This window comes from Homarus americanus, unplaced genomic scaffold, assembly GCF_018991925.1.
Source record: "Homarus americanus isolate GMGI-L3 unplaced genomic scaffold, GMGI_Hamer_2.0 scaffold41027, whole genome shotgun sequence".
Taxonomy (NCBI): Eukaryota; Metazoa; Arthropoda; class Malacostraca; order Decapoda; family Nephropidae; genus Homarus; species Homarus americanus.
In genome coordinates, this window is record NW_024745073.1 from 4,271,706 (window position 1) to 4,295,332 (window position 23,627).

At 41.0% G+C, this 23,627-nt stretch overlaps 2 protein-coding genes across 2 annotated transcripts in view; one reads left to right on the forward strand and one right to left on the reverse strand.

Annotated features, from left to right (window-relative positions):
- LOC121878498 (uncharacterized protein DDB_G0271670-like) overlaps window positions 1-23,627 on the forward strand; it is a 79,072-nt gene that overhangs the window by 27,355 nt on the left and 28,090 nt on the right. The gene's annotated exons all lie outside the window — the stretch shown is intronic.
- LOC121878497 (spore wall protein 2-like) lies at window positions 8,438-14,196 on the reverse strand. The gene is given in 4 exon segments (XM_042384754.1): window positions 8,438-8,551; window positions 12,055-13,158; window positions 13,160-13,298; window positions 14,165-14,196. Coding segments are annotated over 4 exon segments (1,389 nt in total).

Below are 23,627 nucleotides of genomic sequence, written 5' to 3' on the forward strand. Positions count from 1 at the left end.
CATGACATCGTTGCCAGATCTCAGAGGTCTGTAAGCCAAGGCGGCATCGATTACCACAAACACGATTTAATTGTAACTCAACCCGTAATTAATTTTGGCATAATTGGACTACGTTTGCTTAAGTCAGCTTCAGTGGATGTCGAACAAAACCCATTAACCTGAGCAAATTTAATCTCTCATATCTCTAATTAGACCCAATCAGGTAGAATGACTTTGTGAGTAAGTTTGGTAAAGTTGTTGTGTTTTGTTGTTGGTTGTAGTGACGTTTCTCTGGTTGTTTTTAGGTTATAGATTAGGGTTGAGAGTCACAAGATAGTATGAAAGTTAAGTGAATATATCTAGTTAAGGTAGAGTCTCGGCATTATTTTAACTAAAGTCAGCAAGTTAGATACATTCTGACGTGTTTAGTTAAGAGGAAAATTTAACTTAGGAGTCTTTAAGAATTCTTACGTAAAATTATCTCACCCCTTTTACTCCCTCCCTTTACATACCTGGAGATAGTTAGAACGTACCTCACTAACTCATTAAAGCAACGAAACACATATGGCTAAGAAAATGGCACAAAAAACATCACTAAGACTATCCTTCAGCTGCCTAGGTTAAGGAGAAGGTGTATGTACTGTAGCAAGATAACTCATCACTTACGAACCTTTGTGAATCGTGACCCCAGAGGAGGAAGGTAATTATCTCAGGTGAATAATTAAGACATTAACCATAAGACAATACCTCAGTAAGATGCCACAACCTGTCGATTCTCAGAGTCTCATAAATCAAGAGTTTGTGAGTGTGTGAGTTATGAGGTCTTTCTCGAATGGCAGGGAACACATAAGAGGATAATAATATTGACTTACAAATTGACTCATATACTCTCACAACTTTATTTCCAGACAAGTTTACTCGAGATGAACTAGAGTGAGCATATCATTCAAACATATTTACACTAGACACTGAAGTAAATATTAACGTGTTTACTTAATAGTTTGGGTAGATTTTAATCAATAGAGAAACTTATGGGGGTGATAAAACGAAAATTTTACCCCCGCCCCCAGAAGTAAATAAATAAATAACCCATCAGTAAATAAAGGAGATTCTCCACATGTTTACTGAGACCTTTGACAAATATTTCAATAAAAACATTAAAACAATATCATACAAGAGAAGAGAAAACACACACACACTTGACATTCTTAATATTTTTTTTTCGTTGAGTAAATATTAGTTGTTCAGAATTCACAGCATAAGTTTGGACGAGTTTTATAAAGAACGGGGGAATGTGGCCTTTTAGTTTATTCTGCAAGTTTAATGTGGTTTGTGTCGACGTTCATACTCGAGTAACAAGAGCATCGGCACTTCAGGCGGCAGAGGGTGAGCGAACGGTCGTCAGGCGTAGTAGAATGGCAAACTAAATGAGTGCCGTGATTGTTGGATTTGGCGCTGACTCAGAACTCAAAAACACAGAGCGACGCAGAAGAAGTCACTGACGATACAAAACGAGAAATCTTCCACCTCCTGACGTAGCTCTACACAGACTGACTCATGCAGGAAGACGCAGGAAGGTAAGGCGATTATGCAGGTAATACGGACGACTGCATAATGGTATTCCCTGTACCCTGGCTGTTCCCGGGGAGATAGTATCATCAGCAGGATTTCAGTTTCTTTCTTTCTACGACCGGGGAAGTATAACCCAGGCAGATCTCAGCGCCAGTGCAAGCAAAAGGTGGGGGCTCAAGTTTGCCAGACGTAGTTACCCGGAGTGTGTCATCATACGGTTGTACTCTTGTTAGTGGTAAAAAAAATCGTCTGTTATATTTTACACGATAGAGGCAGATCTCAGCGGCAGTACAGGCAAAGGGCAGACGATATGTTTGACTGGAGTAACATCATGACCATTTCCTTATAAGGTGAAACTCGTATTATTATTATTATTATTATTATTATTATTATATTATTATTATTATTATTATTATTATTATTATTATTATTATTATTATTATTATTATTATTATTATTATTATTATTATTACATCACTATCATTACCGAATCACTATCCCAACAATCACAACCACCATCAACATCACCATCAATAAATACACCGTCACCAGCAGGTCGCATCAACCACAAACTTTTCCTCATTCTTACCTGTAATTTGTCAAGGTAGGAGTCCATCTTCAGGTGATATACGTTGCTGTTGCATGCTGGGAGTCGTTAGTCTACAGGTGGTGGCATTATGTCGTAAGTGGGTGTCGTTTAGGAAAGGCGGAGTTATTATTATTATTACAAGTTGCCGTCGAGATAGTGGATGATGCATGCTGGGGAATTTAAATGTGGTGGTAGTGGTGGTAGTGGGGGTAGTAGTGGGAGTGGTAGGGGTAGTATTGATATGAGTGGTGGTGGTGATGGTAGTAGTGGTGGTGGTAGTGGTATTGGTGGTGGTGATGGTAGTAGTGGTGGTGGTAGTGGTATTGGTGGTGGTGGTCGTAGTAGTGCTGGTGAGGGTAGTAATGGTATTAGTGGTGATAGTGGTGATAATAATAATGGTGGTGAGAGCAGTGATGGTGGTAGTTGTGGTAGTCATATCTTATTACCTTACAATAATTAAGATGTTTCTCTGTCTTTATGTTTGTCTCTTATTTACATTCCTCTCTTATTTACATTACTTATCATCGTCCTTATCACTCCGTCTCTTATTACTCTTACTTAATATTACTGCTTCTACTATTTTTATCATTAATACTATTGTTCTTATCTTAACAATTCTTTTTTCTTATCACTCATTATTGTTATTATTCTCATACTTCTTCTTCTAGTTTTTATCATTCTTGTCTTTATGTTTATTGTTTATTGGAGTTTGTTCATAGAATTTCTGATACTATCATTTATTATCTCTGCTTATCTATTATCCTCTCTCTCTCTCTCTCTCTCTCTCTCTCTCTCTCTCTCTCTCTCTCTCTCTCTCTCTCTTTATCTCGTCTCATATACGATATTTACTGGGCAAACACACGAGGCAAAATCTTATTTCTATTATATATTAGAGTGACAAAGCCTCCTCTCACTCAGGCTTGCAACACTTTGAGAGAATGCATAATGCAAGCTGAAACGGACGAGATTTGCATGCAATATCGGGATACACATAAAATATTTCTCAAAGCTCCCTATTGTCCTGAAACGTATGTAAACAGAGCGCACGTGCCTTTCTCATCATCGTCGGTGTGAGATTTCGCGATAGGCATTTTTTCTTAGCAATCTATATCGTAAATTGGCGAAAGTTTGTTCTAGGTGAATTTACAACAGCTGTTTTTTTTTTCTGTATCTAGACGATCGTCATTTTTTTTTCTACTGGGGGATTTTCGTCCAGTTTACAACGATGTTTTTTTTATATATATTTGTCATATTGGATAAAGGAAAGAATTATTTTATATTTTGTGAGTGAATTTATTTGTATTTGCTAGTATCTCTCTCTCTCTCTCTCTCTCTCTCTCTCTCTCTCTCTCCCTTCCTCTACTTTAGGAAGGCGTAAATGGAAGGTATTCATCACTACACTGACAGGTTATATCATCAAGGGGTCGATTCTTTCTTCCCTCCCCTTCAATCACCTCTCACTTGTTCTCTGTCTCTCACTAGTTATCTCTCACTTGCCCTCTGTCTCTCACTAACCGCCTCTCACTTGCTCTCTATCTCTCACAAGTCATCTCTCACTTGCCCTCTGTCTCTCACTAGTTATCTCTCACTTACCCTCTGTCTCTCACTAGTTATCTCTCACTTACCCTCAGTCTCTCACTAGTTATCTCTCACTTGCCCTCTGTCTCTCACTAGTTATCTCTCACTTGCCCTCTGTCTCTCACTAGTTATCTCTCACTTACCCTCTGTCTCACTAGTTATCTCTCACTTACCCTCTGTCTCTCACTAGTTATCTCTCACTTGCCCTCTGTCTCTCACTAGTTATCTCTCACTTGCCCTCTGTCTCACACAATCACCTACGTTAATCTCCCATCATAAGATTGTATTTACATATCGGTGAACCTGTCGTCGTTATTGTTGTCGTTCTGATTGTTGCTGTTGTTAATACCGTTGTTGTTGTTGATGATGCTTCTGGTGTTGTTCTTGCTAATATAAATGTAATTGTTATTGTAATTGTTCTTGTAATTGTTATTAATGAACGTAATTATCATTCACGTTATCAGGATGTAAGTGTTATTGTTGTAATTATCAATGTAATTTAATTGTTATGTTGACGTATATGTTGTTTGATATTTATTTATCTTTCCAACTTTATGTCTTTCTTTGTGTTTGTTTTCTAATCTATATATATTTCTTTTCCACTTCTTCTTTTGTCATAAATCAATTATCCTTCTTCTTCTTCATCATCATCTCTCTCTCTCTCTCTCTCTCTCTCTCTCTCTCTCTCTCTCTCTCTTAATCTCTTTTTTTCGTCTCTCACTATATCATCATATTTCTCTCCTCCCTTCCTTCATTCTCACGTTCCTTCCTCTCCTCTCCCCCCCTTCCTTCCCTCCCCTCCTTCCTCCTTACTTCCCACCATCCTCCCAAATTTTCAGTATATCATAATGAGTGTCTCAACAAACTTCAGCCTCGAGTTCCCTCCCCCCCTCCATCCCTCCCTCCCTCCCTCCCCTCCATCCCCTTCTCCTCCCTCCCTCCCTCCCTCCATACAAATCTTCCTTCCAGCAGCTTCCCAAGACCATTATAATCAATGTCTCCATAAACTCCAGGTTCTCGCAATCCTCCTCCAACCTTCCCTCCACCACCAACCTTCCCTCCACCACCAACCTTCTCCACCACTAACCTTCCCTCCAACACCAACCTTCCTCCACACCAACCTTCCCTCCACCAACCTTCTCCACCACCAACCTTCCCCTCCACCAACACCAACCTTCCCTCCACCACCAACCTCCCTCCTCCACCAACCTTCCCTCCACCACCAACCTTCCTCCTCCACCAACCTTCCCTCCCACCAACCTTCCTCCACCACCAACCTTCCCTCCACCACCAACCTTCCCTCCTCCACCAACCTTCCTCCTCCACCAACCTTCCCCTCCACCACCAACCTTCCCTCCATCCCTCTAAACTTACAACAGCCTCTCAAGCATAGTATAATCATGTGTCTCTGTAAATTCAACCTCTTCTACATTCCCTCCTTCTCACCCCCCCTCCCCCCCTCCCTCCCTCCCTAGCCAGCTCAAGGAGTTATATACACCATCTTGGTTCAGACTATCCAGGAGTAAAAAAAAAAAAAAATAAATATCGTGTCGCCGCCGAATATCGAAAACTTTCCCAGCGAGATGAGATCACCTTAATGAATTCCAGCGACGACACGAAATTCCATCATTTCTCCCCAGGCATATCGAGACGTTCTAGTTTAAAGGACCTTCTGGGACAGGGTTTATATTGGCCTAATATTCAACTTGTGTCAGTCCAAGCACTCCGGGAATAAGCCTGCAGTTTGCAATAAGCTGTTTGGATATAACCCAGCTTAAAGGGGGAGGGGGAAGGACCAGGTTGTTGGGAAGGGTTTGCTGGTGTCGTTTCAATCTCGTGACGTCAACGAGGAAGATGAAGATGGGTCTTGTTTAGGTTATATCCGCTTACTCTTGATACCTGAAGGGTAATTTTTGACCAACTCATAAGCTCTCCACTACTACTACCAGCACCACCACCAGCAGCAGCAGCAGTCTTTCCGGTAATGCAGTTTATAATACAGGTTCACTGAGTAGAGGAGGGAGGGAGGGAGCAGGGGATGGGACCTTATTGAGGGAAGTAATAGTGTCGAGTTTGGAGATTAATTTCGCTCCTTCAGGTAAAGAGATAATTTTCCCCATAAGACGTAAGAAGATGATGTTGATCTCCTCTCATAATGGGACTTGTAGATTTATTTTTCATTTAAGTTAATACAGTGAATCTTGGGAAGAATTTATTTTTTTTTTTCTGAAGACTTGTTTTGTTTAGTGAATATGGGAAACGTGAGTGTGTATGTATTTGTGTAAGTATACGTGTATAATCTTGTGTGAGTGTGTGTATTCGAGTTTATTCTCTAACATGTACGTGTGATCATGTAAGCCTATGTTCGTGTACGCGTGTACATATGCGTGAACAAGTCCATTACCTGCGCTGTTCACTCCCACATATTAACACATACAACATAACACATAAAACATATTAATCCAGCAGGAGGAAGACACACGGCAGAAAACTAACCTTATCAACAAAACTTATCCAGTAATGTTTTAACAAGGAAGTGAATATAAATGAAGAATTAAAACTTATGAAGTCATTATTCAGCCAATAATGTAGAGATAAACCTCGTAATAATATCAGATGCACACCGCTTCCTCGCATGTTAATGGCGGTAAACTTCCCAGTAATTTAGTCTCATTCACGTTAGGTTTCCGACGTAAAAACTGGTACTGTGTTAATACTCTTCAGGTTAGGGTACTCGGAACTCCTACAGGTTATTCACACTGCTTGCAATATTGCAGAGCGCTATACAAATGTTGATGTCGGTAAATGTAAACTAGCATGCAGTGTTGCCTCGTATATGTATACATCACACAAAACAGTTGCTGAGAATGTATACACAACATCTTTAATCTTGCCTTGACTCATGTTTGCCAGACCTGCGCCTCCAAGGATCTGCATTAAGAAAAGTTCAAATATTTGTGTTTTTTCTTGCGTCTCCCAGATGGACGCATTAGCAAATTTGTTGACCTGACGGATAAATAGCAATGTTTTAAGAGGATTATCTGAGGAAATTAGCACAGTGGTCGTGTGTCTCGGAGCTCGCTGCACCAGGTGCCTCCCTGGCCAACCTCTCCACCAACGTCTTAACTTCGCTCAACCTGTCTTAAGAGCACTCCACTCTTGGTTCTCCACTCTTGGCACTCTACTTAAAGCACTCAACTCTTGGCACTCTACTTAAAGCACTCAACTCTTGGCATGGCGAATAATTATGTGTACGAACATCCTAACACAAGCAACTCGAGACTAGACCATCAGAAACTAGATTAAGTAAACACGAAGAGAACTTACACCCAACGAAATACATTTTTACTCCCAAACCTAACCTAACCTAACCTAACCTAACCTAACCTAACCTAACCTAACCTAACCTAACCTAACCTAACCTAACCTAAGCTAACGTAACCAGGACGCATTGTACAGTCGATCAAGCTGAAACTGAGTCATTATTGGCAGCGCTTCAGGTGCACAGAACGTGATAGTCAGTACTTGTTCGGGATTAAGCCAAGCCTTACGTAATACAAGCTAATGAAATCTATTCTCAACCAGCTTGACCTTATTTGGAATCCTCGAGGTAAGGTCAAGTCACTGTGGTTAAGGTCAAGGCGGTAATGTAATACGTTGTGGCTTGTATATTTCCAGTGTTTTCTTTGGTTGAAATATATCGGCTTTATATATTGATACACCTATAATATTACCTGATCAGGGCCTCAAAATCCTATACTGGCAAGGTTCGGTTCGGTCTAGTGTTATTTGAGTAAACAGTGTGTGTGTGTGTGTGTGTGTGTGTGTGTGTGTGTGTGTGTGTGTGTATGTGTACCCACCCACACCCACACATATATACACAACGGTGAAAACGAGAGAAATATATGTACTCTAAATTTTATTGACGCTCCGTTGATTGGTCCAAATCCATAAACGCCTGAATCCGTGGAATTATTGGTTTGGTGTTTAGATTCTCAATTGTTTTTAATTCCGCGGCTGTTTTTATTGCCATGATTGTTGATAGAAGGGCTTTTTTTTATATGAACACTAAATGGTGGAGGGGACCAATCAGAACGTCAGGTAGTGGGGATATCATTTTATGTGTAGTTTGTTATTATATGTTACTGGTGAGTAGTGATATATTGCTGTGTGGTTGTTTAGTGATCACTTTTATGTTGTGGACGAGATATGAAATGTAACTCTTTTTTTTTTAATGTTGCTTTTGAAATATTGTCAATGGGAGATAAAACACACACACAGACACACACACACACACACACACACACACACACACACACACACACACACAGACATACACACACGCAATAAAAACATTCATACAGCAGGTAAACATCCTCATTTATGTGTTTGCATTTAAATGAATGAAGGAAATATACCAAAATATCCATAATTGCTTTGTAAAAGTTAAAAGCCCCCGAGAGGACCAAAATACAACCCATTATCCTGGATTATACAATATATTATACACTAATTACACCCCCGCTATGGTCACGCACTCCTGTTCTTTTTGCGCGCGCTAAATTTATGTCCCGCCAAGAAGGGTGTGTTGCGAATTACCTGCTAATATTTTTAGTTAGTTCTTTATGCGTTATTGTTATTGTTATTGCTATTAGTATTCTTATTGCTATTTATTATTATTATTATTGAGACCAAAGGTGTATAAATCCTGGAAGTCTTTTAAGTCAATTTTTTTTGTGTACCGTCGCTGTTAATATCATAATGTTTGAGATTCCAGCTAGGTGTGTTGGCTCCAGGTTCACGAGGACTCTGTATGCTAACTTTGTCTCCTAACTGGTGTTGAGAGAACGTGTCTTGTTACGGGAGAGTCTCAATGTATATTAATAGTATCCTCTAACTAGTGTTATTGTAATAGGTGGTACTAAGTTAAGGTTCACTGTGGCTTTGACGTCATTTTGAGTTATATATAGTTAATTACATTCTTATATTCATAGTTAGGAGGGGAATTATTCGCGTAATTCTTTGGGAATCTGTGTTTGGTTTTACCTGGCCTTTACCTGAAGGGTATTTGAGGGGATTTCCCAAAAATTTAGCTTGATCACCTGTTTATCTGCACTTAACATGAATCTTCAAAAGAACATGTATACTCTTGTTCTTAAATCCTTCAATTGTTCATTATGTTAGAGATTCATCATTTTGTGTGTGTGTGTGTGTGTGTGTGTGTGTGTGTGTGTGTGTGTGTGTGTGTGTGTGTGTGTGTGTGTGTGTGTGTGTGTGTGTGTGTGTGTGTGTGTGTGTGTGTGTGTGTGTGTGTGTGTGAGTGTGTGTGTACGTGTGTGTGTGTGTGTGTGCTCCCTCTCTCCACTAGGTAGGGCGGTGGTGGCTCAATCCGGTGTTATCTTTAAGTTACAAGCCGCCCTGACCGACCTCCCTGTGCTGGTCAGGAAATAATTGAAACTTCCCACTTGGCGTTGCTTTCTAGAACTCTAAAATGATTGAAAATTTCGCTGTCTCCTTTTAATGCATTGTCGATGAGTTAGGAAAATAAATGAAACTTTCTATTATTTATGCATTCTCTATCAGGAAAATATGTGAGACTTTCTCTTGCTTTCTCTCGGCGTTGTTGTTCCTGCTGATCGAGTGTGAGGGAGTGATATAAATTTTCCTCATATATTTCCTGCCATTGGAAAGTAAGGGTATTGAAGCTTTCTCTTTCCGGTTTCTTTCTCGTATTCTATCACACACACACACACACACACACACACACACACACACACACACACACACTCTCTCTCTCTCTCTCTCTCTCTCTCTCTCTCTCTCTCTCTCATGGTATTGGTTTACTTCAAAGGTGAGAAAGTATATTACAACTTACGAAAGTGAGAAAACAAGAAAACTTTTACTTTCTTAGTTGCTGTTTTTACCTTTCAAAAGAGAGAGAAACTTAATGAAGCTTTCACTCATTATTGCTGTCTCCAGACTTTCTTTCCCTCGGTATTTCTATTCCTCTAAAATAAGGGAAAATAAATGAAAGTTTATTCCGCTCGCTTTCTCCGTTCTAGACCAACTCGCTGGAAATTGACTCTCGCTTGCTGCATTTCCTGGACTTTCTCTCAATCGGTGTTTCTAGCCTCCCAAATGAAACTAAATAAAGGAAAACAAAATAATATTAGTTCTATCCCATCAAGAACACAACTTTCACTTGTAACTCTCTCAAGACTTTCTCCCCCTGGCTGTTTTCTATTTATTGAGAGTGAACTAAATAATATAAATGGATCATACAGGCGAATAACATATACATCCCCCCTGTGTTATTACCATGTAGGGGCTCGGGGAATGATTAATTGAGAGGTGGAGGTGAACTGATTGGCTCTACAGACCAAAGATATCGAGTCCAGCCGCCAGGTACATGTTTCCTTCTTCCCCTCAGTGACACACAACAGGCAGCAGGGGCAAGACACAGTATTAACCAGTAGTAGATATAACAGTTATCTCAGCAGACAGCAGTAGTAGAAACAACACTAACAAAAATAACAGCAGGGAAAACTATCACAACAGAAGCAGAAACAGCATTAACAGCAACATATATATATCAGTTATATCAGCAGACACAGCAGTAGTAAAAACAGCACTAACAAAAACAATAGCAGCAACAGCAGAAGGAACTATCATACAATGTTAATCGCAGCAGGAGCAGACACAGCATTGACAGCAGTAGATATAGCAGTTATTTCAGCGGCACGACCACCTAAGACCTCCTGTAGCATCATCGTCTTGCAGCTTCCAGGGAGGACAACTAAAAGGTCGAGAGAGAGAGAGAGAGAGAGAGAGAGAGAGAGAGAGAGAGAGAGAGAGAGAGAGAGGAGAGAGAGAGAGAGAGAGAGAGAGAGAGAGAGAGAGAGAGAGAGAGAGAGAGAGGACACACATGGAGTTTAATTATCTCACGGCTTTTCTTGGATAGAAAGGAGGGAAAAGTCAAAGGATATTCAGGAAATGGAAGGTGAGAAAGTCTAGGCATGTCAGCGAGAGAGAGAGAGAGAGAGAGAGGCAGAGAGAGAGAGAGAGAGAGAGAGAATAAACATGCACTTTAGTACAAATCTTCCTCTGTTATTAATTATCTTTATTTAGTGTTTTTCGTCTTTTTCTATTTAATCTAGAAAGAAAATACCTGAGGAATCTCAATGGACTCTCTACTCCTCAATATCCTGAATAATTTTAAATTTCGGGGCGGGGAGAAGGGGGTAGAAGGAAGAGAGGACAGGAGAACAGGAGGGACTTGGACGACGGACAGGAGGAATGCGGAAGGAGGAAGAAGTAGGGAGGAAAGGCAGGAAGAGAACAGGAAGAAAGAAAAAGGCAAGGAGGATATTGGAGAAGGAGGAGGAGGAGGAGGAGGAGGAAGAGGAAGGATTAGATAAGAAGACAAGAAGAGAAGGAAAGGGAGGAGAATGGGGGAGAAAAAGGAGAGGAAGGCAGGGGGGAAAGGGTGAGAGGGGGGGGGGTGACGGAAGAAGAGTTAGAGGAGAGCGGGAGGAGAGGAGAAGGAAAGGCCGAGAGGAGAAGACAAGAACGAGAACGAGAGGAGGAAGAAAAAGAAAAAATAGACAATAAGAAGGTATGAGAGCGGGAGCAGAGTGAGAAGAGGGCGGGAGGAGCAACAGGAGGAGAGCGTGAAGAGACAAGGGGCCTAAAAAAAACTCCTTCAAGTCAGCAGTAACAGTTATTCCCTCGGCTGTGTGTTAATCCTCCCTACAGTATGTTTAAAAGGATCCCAGGCAGGAGGCACTCTGGGGGATCCTGTGTGTTAATGCCATTGAAAATAAGTGAAAATATCCACTCAGATTATTTTGGTTTAGGTTTTTATATCCAGGGATTAGGTTCAGCTTTATTTATGTACCTCGAGATTTGAGATAGTTAGTATTTCCCTCTTCTTTCCCCCTCTCTTGTTTCCCCCCTCTCTTGTTTCCCCCTCTCTTGTTTTCCCCCTCTCTTGTTTTCCCCTTGTTTTCCTTGTTTTCCTTGTTTCCCCCTCTGTTTTCCTCTCTTCTTGTTTTCTCTCCCCTTTGTTTTCCCTCTGTTTCCTGTTTTCCCCCTTGTTTTCCCTCTTGTTTTCCTCTTGTTTTCCCTCTTGTTTTCCCCCTTGTTTTCCCCCCTTGTTTCCCCTCTCTGTTTGTTTCCCCTTTGGTTTTCTCTTGTTTCCCCTCTTGTTTCCCCCATTGTTTCCCCTTCTTCCTCTTGTTTCCCCCTCTGTTTCCCCCTCTTGTTTCCCCCTCTCTTGTTTTCCCTTCTTGTTTTCCCCTCTTGTTTCCTCTCTTGTTTTCCTTGTTTCCTCTTGCTTCCTTGTTTTCTCTCCCTCTCTTGTTTCCCCTCTTGTTTTCCCTCTTGTTTTCTCTTGTTTCCCCTCTTGTTTTCCCCTCTCTTGTTTCCTCTTTGTTTTCCCTCTCTTGTTTTCCCCCTTGTTTCCTCTTGTTTCCCTCTTGTTTCCCCTTTTCTCTTGTTTCTCCCCTCTCTGTTTCCCTCTCTTGCCTCTCGTTTCCCCCTTGTTTTCCCCTCTCGTTTTCCTTGTTTTCCCCCTCTTCTTGTTTTCTCCCCCTTTCTCTTGTTTTCCTTGTTTCCCCTCTTGTTTTCCCCCCCTCTTGTTTTCCCCTCTTGCTCTCTTGTTTCCCTCTCTTGTTTCCTCTCTTGTTTCCCCCTTGTTTCCTTGTTTCCTCTGTCTCTTGTTTCTGTTTCCCCTCTCTTGTTTCCTCTCTGTTTTCCCCCTCTTGTTTTCCCCCCTTGTTTTCCCTCTCTTGTTTTCCCCCCTCTCTTGTTTTCCCCCTCTTGTTTCCCCCTTGTGTCCCCTCTTGTTCCTTGTTTCCCCTCTCTTGTTTCCTCTTGTTTCTTGTTTCCCTCTTGCTTCTTCTGTTTTCCCCCTCTTGTTTTCCCCTCTCTTGTTTCCCCTCTCTTGTTTCCCCTCTCTTGTTTCCTCTTGTTCTCCTCTCTGTTTCCCCCTCTCTGTTTCCCCCCTCTCTTGTTTCCCCCTTGTTTCCTCCTTGTTTCCTCTTGTTTCTCTTGTTTCCTCTCTTGTTTTCCCCCCTTGTTTTCCCTCTCTGTTTTTCCCTTTGTTTCTCTTGTTTCCCCCTCTTGTTTCCTCTGTTCCCCCTTGCTCTCTTGTTTCCCCCTCTTGTTTCCTCTTTCTTTGTTTCTTGTTTTCCCCTTTGTTTTCCCCCTTGTTTCTCTCTTGTTTTCCCCCTTTGTTTTCCTCTTTGTTTCCTTTCCCCTCTGTTTCCCCTTGTTTCTCTCTCTCTTGTTTCCTCTTGTTTCCTCTCCTCTTGTTTTCCTGTTTCCCTCTCTGTTTTCTTTCTCCCCCTCCTTGTTTTCCTTGTTTTCCCCCTTGTTTCTTCCCCTCTTGTTTCCCTCTCTTGTTCCCCCTCTCTTTGCTTCCCCTGTTTCCCCCTCTGTTTCCCTCTTGCTTCCCTCTTGTTTCCCCCTCTCTCTTGTTTTCCTTCCTCTGTTTCCCCCTCTCTTGTTTTCCCTCTTGTTTTCTCCCCCTCTCTTGTTCTTGTTCCTCTCTTGTTTCTCTTGTTTTCCTCGTTCTACTCTTCACAGTTTTAATATAAGAGAAAAAATCCAACAACACTTGTGTATAGAGATCATAGCCGGAATTATACCTAGAAAATCCTACTTAGTATTTAATTCCTTTCTCTCTACTGATTAATTGTCTTAAACTTCTGGATATTTAAATTAATCCCTTTTATTTACACATGTGATTAAAATAGAATAAAAATGCATAAAAATCCACGTAGCGCCTAGGAAAAATATTCACCAAATCTTAAGCTTCGTGTTTTTTCTTAATATTATATGAGCCAGAAGAAGTTAATATATTTAAATAACGGGAGATCTGAGTTACCCCATTTTTTTGTTTTTTTTTATGAGTTTGAGGTATTAGTAGCAGAGTTCTTTACTTTGTCCTCCTCTCTCTCTTTTTCTCTCTCTCACTTCGTCATTTTCTCTCTCTGTCTCCGTCTCCCTCTCTTTATCTGCCTTTTTATATCTCTCTCTCTCTCTCTCTCTCTTACAAGAGCTTCATAGATTAATTTAAATTTTTTTTTCATTGCCAAGAAAAACAACTTGAAATACCGTGGGCGTAACATTTCATTCTTGATCTGAAAGTAAATGCCCTCTCTTCTTTACTCACAACTTTGATGTCAGAAAATAATTTATAATTCTGTCTGATGTTCACTACTTCTTCAAGGTGGAAAGTTGTTGAGATCTTTCTGTTTGTCACCGTCTCCATTTTTCTCTTTCTCAGTGTCACCCATCTCTCTCACTCACTCTTTCTCAGTGTCACCCATCTCTTTAACTCTCTCTTTCTCAGTGTCACCCATCTCTTTCACTCTCTCTTTCTCAGTGTCACCCATCTCTTTCACTCACTCTTTCTCAGTGTCACCCATCTCTTTCACTCACTCTTTCTCAGTGTCACCCATCTCTCCACTCATCGCTGTCTCAGTTTTTTTTTCTCCCTCTTGTTTTTTCTCCTCTGCCTCTGTCTTTTCACCCTTTTCTATATTCCGTGTCTTTCACTCTTTTCTTTCCTCAGTGCCGCCTGTCTCTCTCTCTCTCTCTCTCTCTCTCTCTCTCTCTCGCTCAGCAACGCCTCTCGGAGATATGCTAACTAATGCATCTTGCCTACATCGTGCATTGTAACTTTCGACTCAGAGTTTAATTTTAGAAACTCAGAGAAGGAGGAAGAAAGTAAAAGAGAAAAAGAAAAAATAAGAACATTTGAAAAAATATATCTCTTTGTTCTCTCTATCCGCCTGTATCTCTTTCTCTCTCTCTAAATATACATCTCTCTTTCTTTATCTTTCTTCCTCACTTTCACTACTTAAAATAACATGTGAAAGCAGCTACAAGTGAAAGTTTTATTTAGTTTCTTTACTTTCGAAGAGAAAAGAAATGTCTTTATATAACAAGTGAAAGCGACAACAAAGGAAATTTCTAATAATTCTAACTATCTGTTTTCTTTTCAGGCGTTCATTACTCTCTCTCTCTCTCTCTCTTTTTTAGGTCGTGCACATATTGATGACATAATTTTTCTTTCCACTTTCTCTTTCACTTAAATCTTTAGGCTGTATTTCTTTTCTGGTCATTTATCACTTCTTGTCTTATCCCCGGGGAGAGAGAGAGAGAGAGAGAGAGAGAGAGAGAGAGAGAGAGAGAGAGAGAGAGAGAGAGAGAGAGAGAGAGAGAGAGAGAACAGCTTTCGTAAACTTTGCTCTCACTCTGCTTTCTATTAACCCATTTCTCACTCAAATTTCCCTTCGCTTTTATTCTCTCAATTTTCTCTTCTCCAACTTTGTCATATTTTTCTTGTATTTGCTTTTCATTTGTAATTCACTTCCATCTAAATTCTTTGTTTTCGTTTTTATTATTTACTTGTATTGTTATTTCATTTAAGATTACGGTTTTCTTTCTTCTAATTAACACTTACATTTATCATTTTTTTCTTTACTTTGAAGTCACACATTAATTCCATCATAGATTTTATTAATTAAGTAAATAATATATGTGTATATGAACAATTGCAAACCTATGCATAAAACTATGTATATTCAGAAAAACATACACAGAAATATGAACATCTGGTAAGGCATACATAAGAGATATGTATACTTAGGATAATATTCATAATCGTATTGAGAAAAAATGTAGATGAATACATTTTATTTTTGCGTGTTTAAAATGAAAAATATACGTAGAGTTTATAATGATTCTAACATGAAAAACACTTCATATTTTCAGTGCCTTCAGGGTAGCTACAGCGCACAATTTTTCTCCACTTGTTTACCGCCATAATGGAGATATTCCACGTATGTAGACACAGTCACAGACAAACACACACAAGCCATCCAATATGTATGTGTCAACGAGCGCGACACATGGTGGAGGGGGGGAAGGTGGAGGGGGGGGGGGAGGGGAAGGGAGGGGGGGGGAAGGTGGAGGTGGGGGTGAGGGAAGTGGAGGGGTGGATAATAAAACTTGCAGGAGACAGTGACTCCCCTGACGCGACCCCCCACACCCGCTGTGTTTGTATCTCAGTCGCTTTGATTATGAACATGACCCCAGTGGCCATGTTTACTGTTGATGTTTTCATTATAAACATAGCCAGAGGAGCATTGTTTATGGATTTACATTATTTCTATTATTATAAACATGGACTAGCGATGACGTTTTTTGATGTATATAATTTATATATTTATTATGGGAAGTAGATAGTGGTAATGTTTATACTTTGCTCGCTTTGATTATAAACAGAGAGAGAGAGAGAGAGAGAGAGAGAGAGAGAGAGAGAGAGAGAGAGAGAGAGAGAGAGAGAGAGAAAAGGTCCTCTATTGGGGAGATTGTGAACGTTTCTGGGGTGAACAATGTGATATCTTGGGCTGACAGAACGTGACAGGAGAGGTAAAGTAGGAAGGGAAGGAAGGGAGAAAACGTAGATGGGGGAAAAAGTAAGGGAAGGGAGTGTGAAGGAAAATTAAAGGAGGGTTAAGTGAAGGAGAGGAGAAGAAAGGATAGAGTTAGGGAAATAAAGAGAGGGAAAGGGAGTGAGTTGGGGGAAAGTACAGAGAGGAAAATGAAAGCAGAAAAGAAAGACAGAGAAAAATGTAAATATAAAAAAAAGAGAGACAGGCTAAAATAGAAATAGAGAGAGAGAGAGAGAGAGAGAGAGAGAGAGAGAGAGAGAGAGAGAGAGAGAGAGAGAGAGAGAGAGAGAGAGAGAGAGAGAGAGAGAGAGATTAATAGCCAGACAAATAGTTCATACCAACGAACCAAAAAGAAAAAAAATATATAAAGAAAAAAGGGAAAAACAAAACAAAAATGGATGAAGGACGAATCACAAGTCACGAGGGAAGCAGAAAACTTTGTCTAGGAGAGAGAAAAACGCCTTGAGTAAGCTAAGAAAAAGGAGAAATATTGATATGTATGTGTAGGTGGTGGGTCTACACACACACATACACACACACACACACACACACACACACACACACACACACACACACACACACACACACACACACACACACACACACACACACACACTACTTGAAAAGAAAATCATGAAGGAAAGAAAGCAGTGGAAATATAAAACAACCTAGAAGAGAGAAAGTATAGAGTAACCTAGAAGAGAGAAAGCAGTGAAAGCAGTGAAAGTATAGAAGTAAAGTAAAGAAGAGACAAGAACTATTAAATCACGATGAGGAGAGAAAGGGAAATCCTCCCAAACTATAAAATTAAAGGAATGGCCGAACCTGGCGACGATAACACTGAAGAAGGAACTGTAAAACTGTGGGAGGGAAGGACCTGATGACCTGGGAGTGTGAGACCTGGGACCTGGGAATGTGAGATCTGGGAGTATAAGACGAGAGATCTAGGAGGGAATGACCTGGGACCTGGGAGTGTGAGACCTGGGAGTATAAGACGAGAGATCTAGGAGGGAATGACCTGGGACCTGGGAGTGTAAGACCTTGGAGGAAATGACCTGGAACCTGGGAGTGTGAGACCTTGGAGGAAATGACCTGGGACCTGGGAGTGTGAGACCTTGGAGGAAATGACCTGGGACCTGGGAGTGTAAGACCTTGGAGGGAATGACCTGGGACCTGGGAGTGTGAGACCTGGGAGGGAAATACCCAGACTCTGGGGAGGTGGAGACCTGGAGAGGAAATGACCTGAGACCTAGGAGGTGAGACCTGGGAGGGGAACACCACCTGGAGACTCAGGAGGTGAGACCTGGGAGGGGAAAAACACCTGGGATCTGGGGAGTGTGAGACCTGGGAGGGAAATACCTGTGACCTGGGAGTGTGAGACCTGAGAGGAAAACACCTGAGACCTAGGAGTGTGAGACCTGGGAGGGAAATACCTGTGACCTGGGAGTGTGAGACCTGAGAGGAAAACACCTGAGACCTGGGAGTGTGAGACCTGGGAGGGAAATACCCAAAAGAAAAATATACCTATAAGAAACGCTCTAGAATATACCTCCTTAAAACCCATAAAAAAGGCAAAAAATAAACACCTAAAACACCAACAACAAAATAAACCCATAAAAATAAACCTACATAAATAAACACCATATAAAACAAAAACAAAACTAAACCTATAAAAATTAATCCATAAAAATAAACCTATAAAAAAAAATAAAAATAAAATAATAAACCAATAAAAACAACAACAATATAAACCCATAAATACACAAAAAAAATAAACCGGTACAGTATAAAACAGGAAAAGAAAAAGAGTGAGAGACAAAAGCCCCACCGCCGCCCCCCACCAGTAGCCAGGGAGCACTGAGGCTGAAGTGAAGCATCCCAGTGGTTTTACAAATCGGGCAGGACCACACATCGGCCTCCGCGTCTGCCTAAAATGACCCACCAATTTCTACTTGTCTTGGGCCTTGATCTGGTTACTGTGTCATCCAGGGCCAGCAAATATAGCCCCACACTCTCTCTCGCAGCTTTACATTTGTCCTCCTCTGGGATATTTGGCTCCAACGCACCTCCTAGAATCTCTTGTCAAATGTTTCTCTCAGTGCAACTACCACTTTCCAGAGTTTGGGTAAATACACTCATAGGGTCTTTTAGTAGCCAGGAGCTTCATACATACTGACACATACACACACTCACACACACACACACACACACACACACACACACACACACACACACACACACACACACACACACACACACACACACACACACACACACACACACACACACACACACACACACACACACACACACACACACACACACACACACACACACACACACACACACACACACACTCTCTCCACACTCTCTCTTGCAGTTTACATTCACCCTTCTGGCAGGTGCCCAACCTCACCTCTCGTACGTTTGAAAAGAAAAAAAAAAGTACATCTCAATGTTTGGTAAACTCGATACACTCACGCACGCAATTTTCCAGAGTTTGGGAAAACGTATTCTCAGGAACACCCAGGGCACGGGACCACCTAGGAGTTTGAGGAAGGTACTCTCAGGCAACACTCAGACCCTAGGAGGTTGGAGATGTCGCTCTCAGGTAACATTCACCCACTGGGAGGTTGGGGCAGGCATTCTCAGGCAACACTCAGACCCAAGGAGGTTGAGATGTCGCTCAGGTAACATTCAGCCACTGGGAGGTTGGGGCAGGCATTCTCAGGCAACACTCAGACCCTAGGAGGTTGGAGATGTCGCTCTCAGGTAACATTCAGCCACTGGGAGGTTGGGGCAGGCATTCTCAGGCAACACTCAGACCCCCGGAGGTTGGAGATGTCGCTCTCAGGTAACATTCAGCCACTGGGAGGTTGGGGCAGGCATTCTCAGGCAACACTCAACCCTTGGGAGGTTAGGCAGGCAGTCTCAGGAAGGAAAATGATGTAAAGGATGTTAGCCACAGTAAGACGGGTGAATCCCGATGAGGCGGACCAAACTGTGTTAGTGTGAAGCGTGTTAAGAGGTGGCTCTAACCCTCTCTCTCTCTCTCTATCCAGTTGATTACGTATGTATTTATGCAAGTATCTATCCACCTGAGTCAGTGACCTACCTGGCTCTCTCTCTCCTTCCCCTACGAGACTCTCACTGTATTTATTCACTGACCCTTAAGATCGAAATGATCTCTACAGGGGAGATTCATTGTTCGTCTCCCACGCGGTTGTTGATGAAATGGGCCCCGCTTCTAATGGGCCCCAATCCTAATGGGCCCAACTCTTAAGGGGCCCCTCCCCTAATGCGTCCCACTCCTAATGGGGCCCACACCTAATGGGACCCACACCTAATGGGACCCACACCTAATGGGCTCCAGTCCCAACGGGTTTCAATACTAATGAAATAAAGAAATAAACATAAAAAAGAAGAGAAAAGAAAAAAAGAAATAAGGATAAGAAAAAGGTCCCCCCCACCCCCCAAAAAAAAAAAAAGAATGAAAAAAGCAAGAGAAAGTGAATGAGTGAGAGGATGGTAGAAACAGGCTGAGTCAGGGGTAGAGAGAAGACCTTCAAATATACTCGAGCCCGGACCAGCATCTGTACCCCTGGCAGGAGGAGGGGGCAGGGACGGAGACGGGGAGGTCATTGTGGGTTCTGTTGTAAGAGGGTGTTTAAGTGCGGGGGTCCTCACTTGCAGTTTCATTCTCTTGTAAACTCGAGAAAAAACTATCTTTACCTTTTTTTTCAATGGTATTTTTTTTTCTTGTAAGATGGAGAAAAACGTTTTATGTTTAATATTCTCTGTTTAACGTAAAATAAAAAAAAGGTTAAAATTTTATTCATTATTTTGTTTATTGTCAAATCGAAGAAATATTTTTAATTTTACCTTAATTTTGTTTTGTCTCTTTAAAGTTCAGGTAAATCTTTAAGGTTTTATCTGTACCGTTAAACCTAAACCAACACACAAGGGTAAGTTTATCCTAATATATATCATGCGACTTAAACCTTAACCAACACAGCTTAATTCTAACATATTTCACGTCTTAAAGTCTTAAACTATTAGAGTAAAGCCATAAAACTAGATCTTCAGTGGGTAGGAGGAGGGCAGGAGGAGGAGGAGGAGGAGGAGGAGGAGGGAGGAGGAGGAGGAGGAGGAGAGGGGGAGGAGGAGGGAGGAGGGGTGGGAGGGGAGGAGGAAGAGGAGGAGGAGGGGGAGGAGGAGGGTTAGGGGAGGAGGAGGTTAGAGGAGGGGCAGGGGGAGGGGTTAGGAGGAGGGGTTAGGAGGAGGGGTTAGGAGGAGGGGTTAGGAGGAGGAGGAGGAGGAGGGAGAGCCAACACACTTCCAGCGACCGCCATAAAACTGTAATGTTAAGACTAAACGTCATAAAAGATTTTACACACTTCATGCATTTTCCCCCAAAATTTCCCGAGCAGCAAAACTTTCGCGGAGGAAACCACGAAAAACTTTCCCTCTGGGCAACTTTGCTGGTTTTTGACGAATGAGAATTAAGAAATCTTACAGGAACAATAATTAAAGATTTTGTGTGGCCGGGATGTGAGGGAGAGTTAGTTAATGTTGGTGGTTGTGGTTACAGGTGTTTCTTAACTCTCTGTCTGTCTGCCCTGTCTGTCTTTTTATCTGTCTGCCTGTCTGTGTATCTCTCTTTGTATATGTCTGTGTCTGTCTGTCTATTTATACACACACATAGACACACACACACACACAATAACTATTTCTGAATAATTAATAGGTAAATTGTAGCCATAAAACAGGTGCGATAATTAAAGGTTGTAGTGAGGATGTTGAAGTTTGTTTATCGTACGAATAGTTTAGAAATTATTCTTACACGAAGATGATAAAATCGTATGCAAATAAGAGACTTACTTACCTATCTTGGACCAATAAATTAAGATGAGATTCGGGTGTGAGGGAAAGCTGGTAAGTGGTGGTGGTGGTGGTGTGGTAGTAGTGGGAGTAGTGGTGGGAGTAGTGGTGGGAGTAGTGGTGGGCGTTGTGGTGGGTGTAGTGGTGGGAGTAGTGGTGGGAGTAGTGGTGTTGGTAGTAGTGTTGGTAGTAGTAAAAGTGTTTGGTACTGGTGTGATGATGGTAGTAGTAGTGGTAATTGGTGGTGGTTGTAGTGGTGGTTATGGTAGTAGTGGTGATGATGGTGATGGTTTTACATAATATAGCTTCTCTCGAGATTGCAGATAAAATGTCATGAAGGTGATACATAAATTCTTAACTTAAACCAATAATGAAAGACTTATGTTAATTGTGAGGGAAAATTACCGTATGTATGTATGTATGTATGTATGTATGTATGTATGTATGTATGTATGTATGTATGTATGTATATGTGTATGTATGTATCATCTCGTTCACTCTGTTTGTTTCCTTCTTTTTATTATTTTTTCTTTACAACCTTTTCTCCTTCCCTCTCTGCATCTCCACCTCTTCCCCTTTCCTCTTCATCTTCTCCACCCTCTCTCTTTTATTTCCCGTACCTCAGTTCGGTCACTTAATAAAAAGAATATTACCTTGGCTGGCGTAATTAAAACAACTCTTTGATACACCTCTGTAACACTCTAATAACTGAGGTAATTATGTATTCCAAGATGAATTATCAATGTAAATAAAGGTAATTGTAATTCTGGTAGACTAATATATTTACCAGCGTTTGTAATATAAGTTCATACTCGTGAAGTGACTTGTGTTATGAGGGTGTCACCAAGATTTTGTAAGACCGAGATTAAAAAAAAATTATTGATTATGGTAGCGACATACACACACACATACACCACATACTCACACACACACACACACCACATACTCACACACAAACACACACCACATACTCACACACAAACACATACACCACATACTCACACACAAGCACACACACCACATACTCACACACAAACACACACACCACATACTCACACACAAACACACACACCACATACTCACACACAAACACACACACCACATACTCACACACAAACACACACACCACATACTCACACACAAACACACACACCACATACTCACACACACCACAGACTTACACACAAACTCATAATACAACCTAATCACAAATCATTACACACGAAATAATTCCGTGTTGTTATTAGAGACAGAGCGAGCGTAATTTCCCTCCGCCAGCCTAGTGTTGCCACACCACACTCTCACCTCTGACCTTCAGCGCCCCTCACCAGCCAGACTACAACCATCCCGCGTTCACTGACCAACACGCACTCCCGGTACTACTGTGTCTGGGCACGTAATACTCCCGGACAAAATATTATTATCATTGGACAAAATTATACTGGAGATGGTTTTAATTGAATAAAGTATAAATACACAAAATTTCACAAAAACTCATTCCGACCATTATTCTTTGGTACAAATATTACAATAATAACCCCCCCCCCAGATTAAAATCCCAATATAAACCAAAATTAACCTAAATCCTTACTCCTTCAGTTTCCTTTGGTCGCAATATACTGTCAGGTACAGTACAATTTCCTGCTACTAACCGCTAATATACTTGAGTGGCTTAATAGGAGACGTTAAGTATTGAAATAGAGTAGAGTGGCATAATGGTGGTAGATTGTGGTAGTGTAGCTGTGGTGGTGGATAATTGTGGTATTATAGCTGTGGTGGTGGATGATTTTAGTAGTGTATTTGTGGTGATGGATGACTGTGGAAGTTTAGCTGTGGTGATGGTGGATTGTGGTAGTGTATCTGTGGTGGTGGATAATTGTGGTATTCTCATAATTGTGGTGGAGTGATGATGAGTCGTGATTGTGGTGGTTTGTATCATGCTGGTAGACGTCTTACTATCTATGTTAATGTAATATCAGATAAATCCTCATCCCTTACAAGACTCAATAACTCCGTAAAAGAACTGAATTAAAATTACGTCTGTTTTTCCCATGTCTATCAATAAACTCTAATTAATATTTTTCACAGATAAATTCATGGTACTTCCTTTGTGTTGTTCTAGTAAACCTCGACAAGATATTCTCCAAAATTTAGTAATTCCACGTGAATTTTGTTTTTTTAGTATTATTGAAAATCGGTGTTTTTTATTCTGTAAGTAGAATAATACAATGAATAGTTAATGTTGTTCTCGATAGACAAACAATTATTCCCTTTGTAAGTCCAGGAGAGAATACAGGGAACTGAGAAGTGAGTGATGCATGTCAGTGTTGTATCAATAATCTATACGTGGTGAACCTTGTAATTAGTAACAATATCTCATAGGATTTATAGAGGTTTTTCACGAGGGCTGTTTTCACTATAGATCAAGTTGTACTTCTGAGTAATTGTTAAAACAAGAAAAGATTGTTATTTCAAAGTTTGTTTTATTTGTATACTGTGATTAAAATGTTATGTTACTCGTGAGAGATTGAGTGAGATATGTGATTCGGTTGTGTTACTCG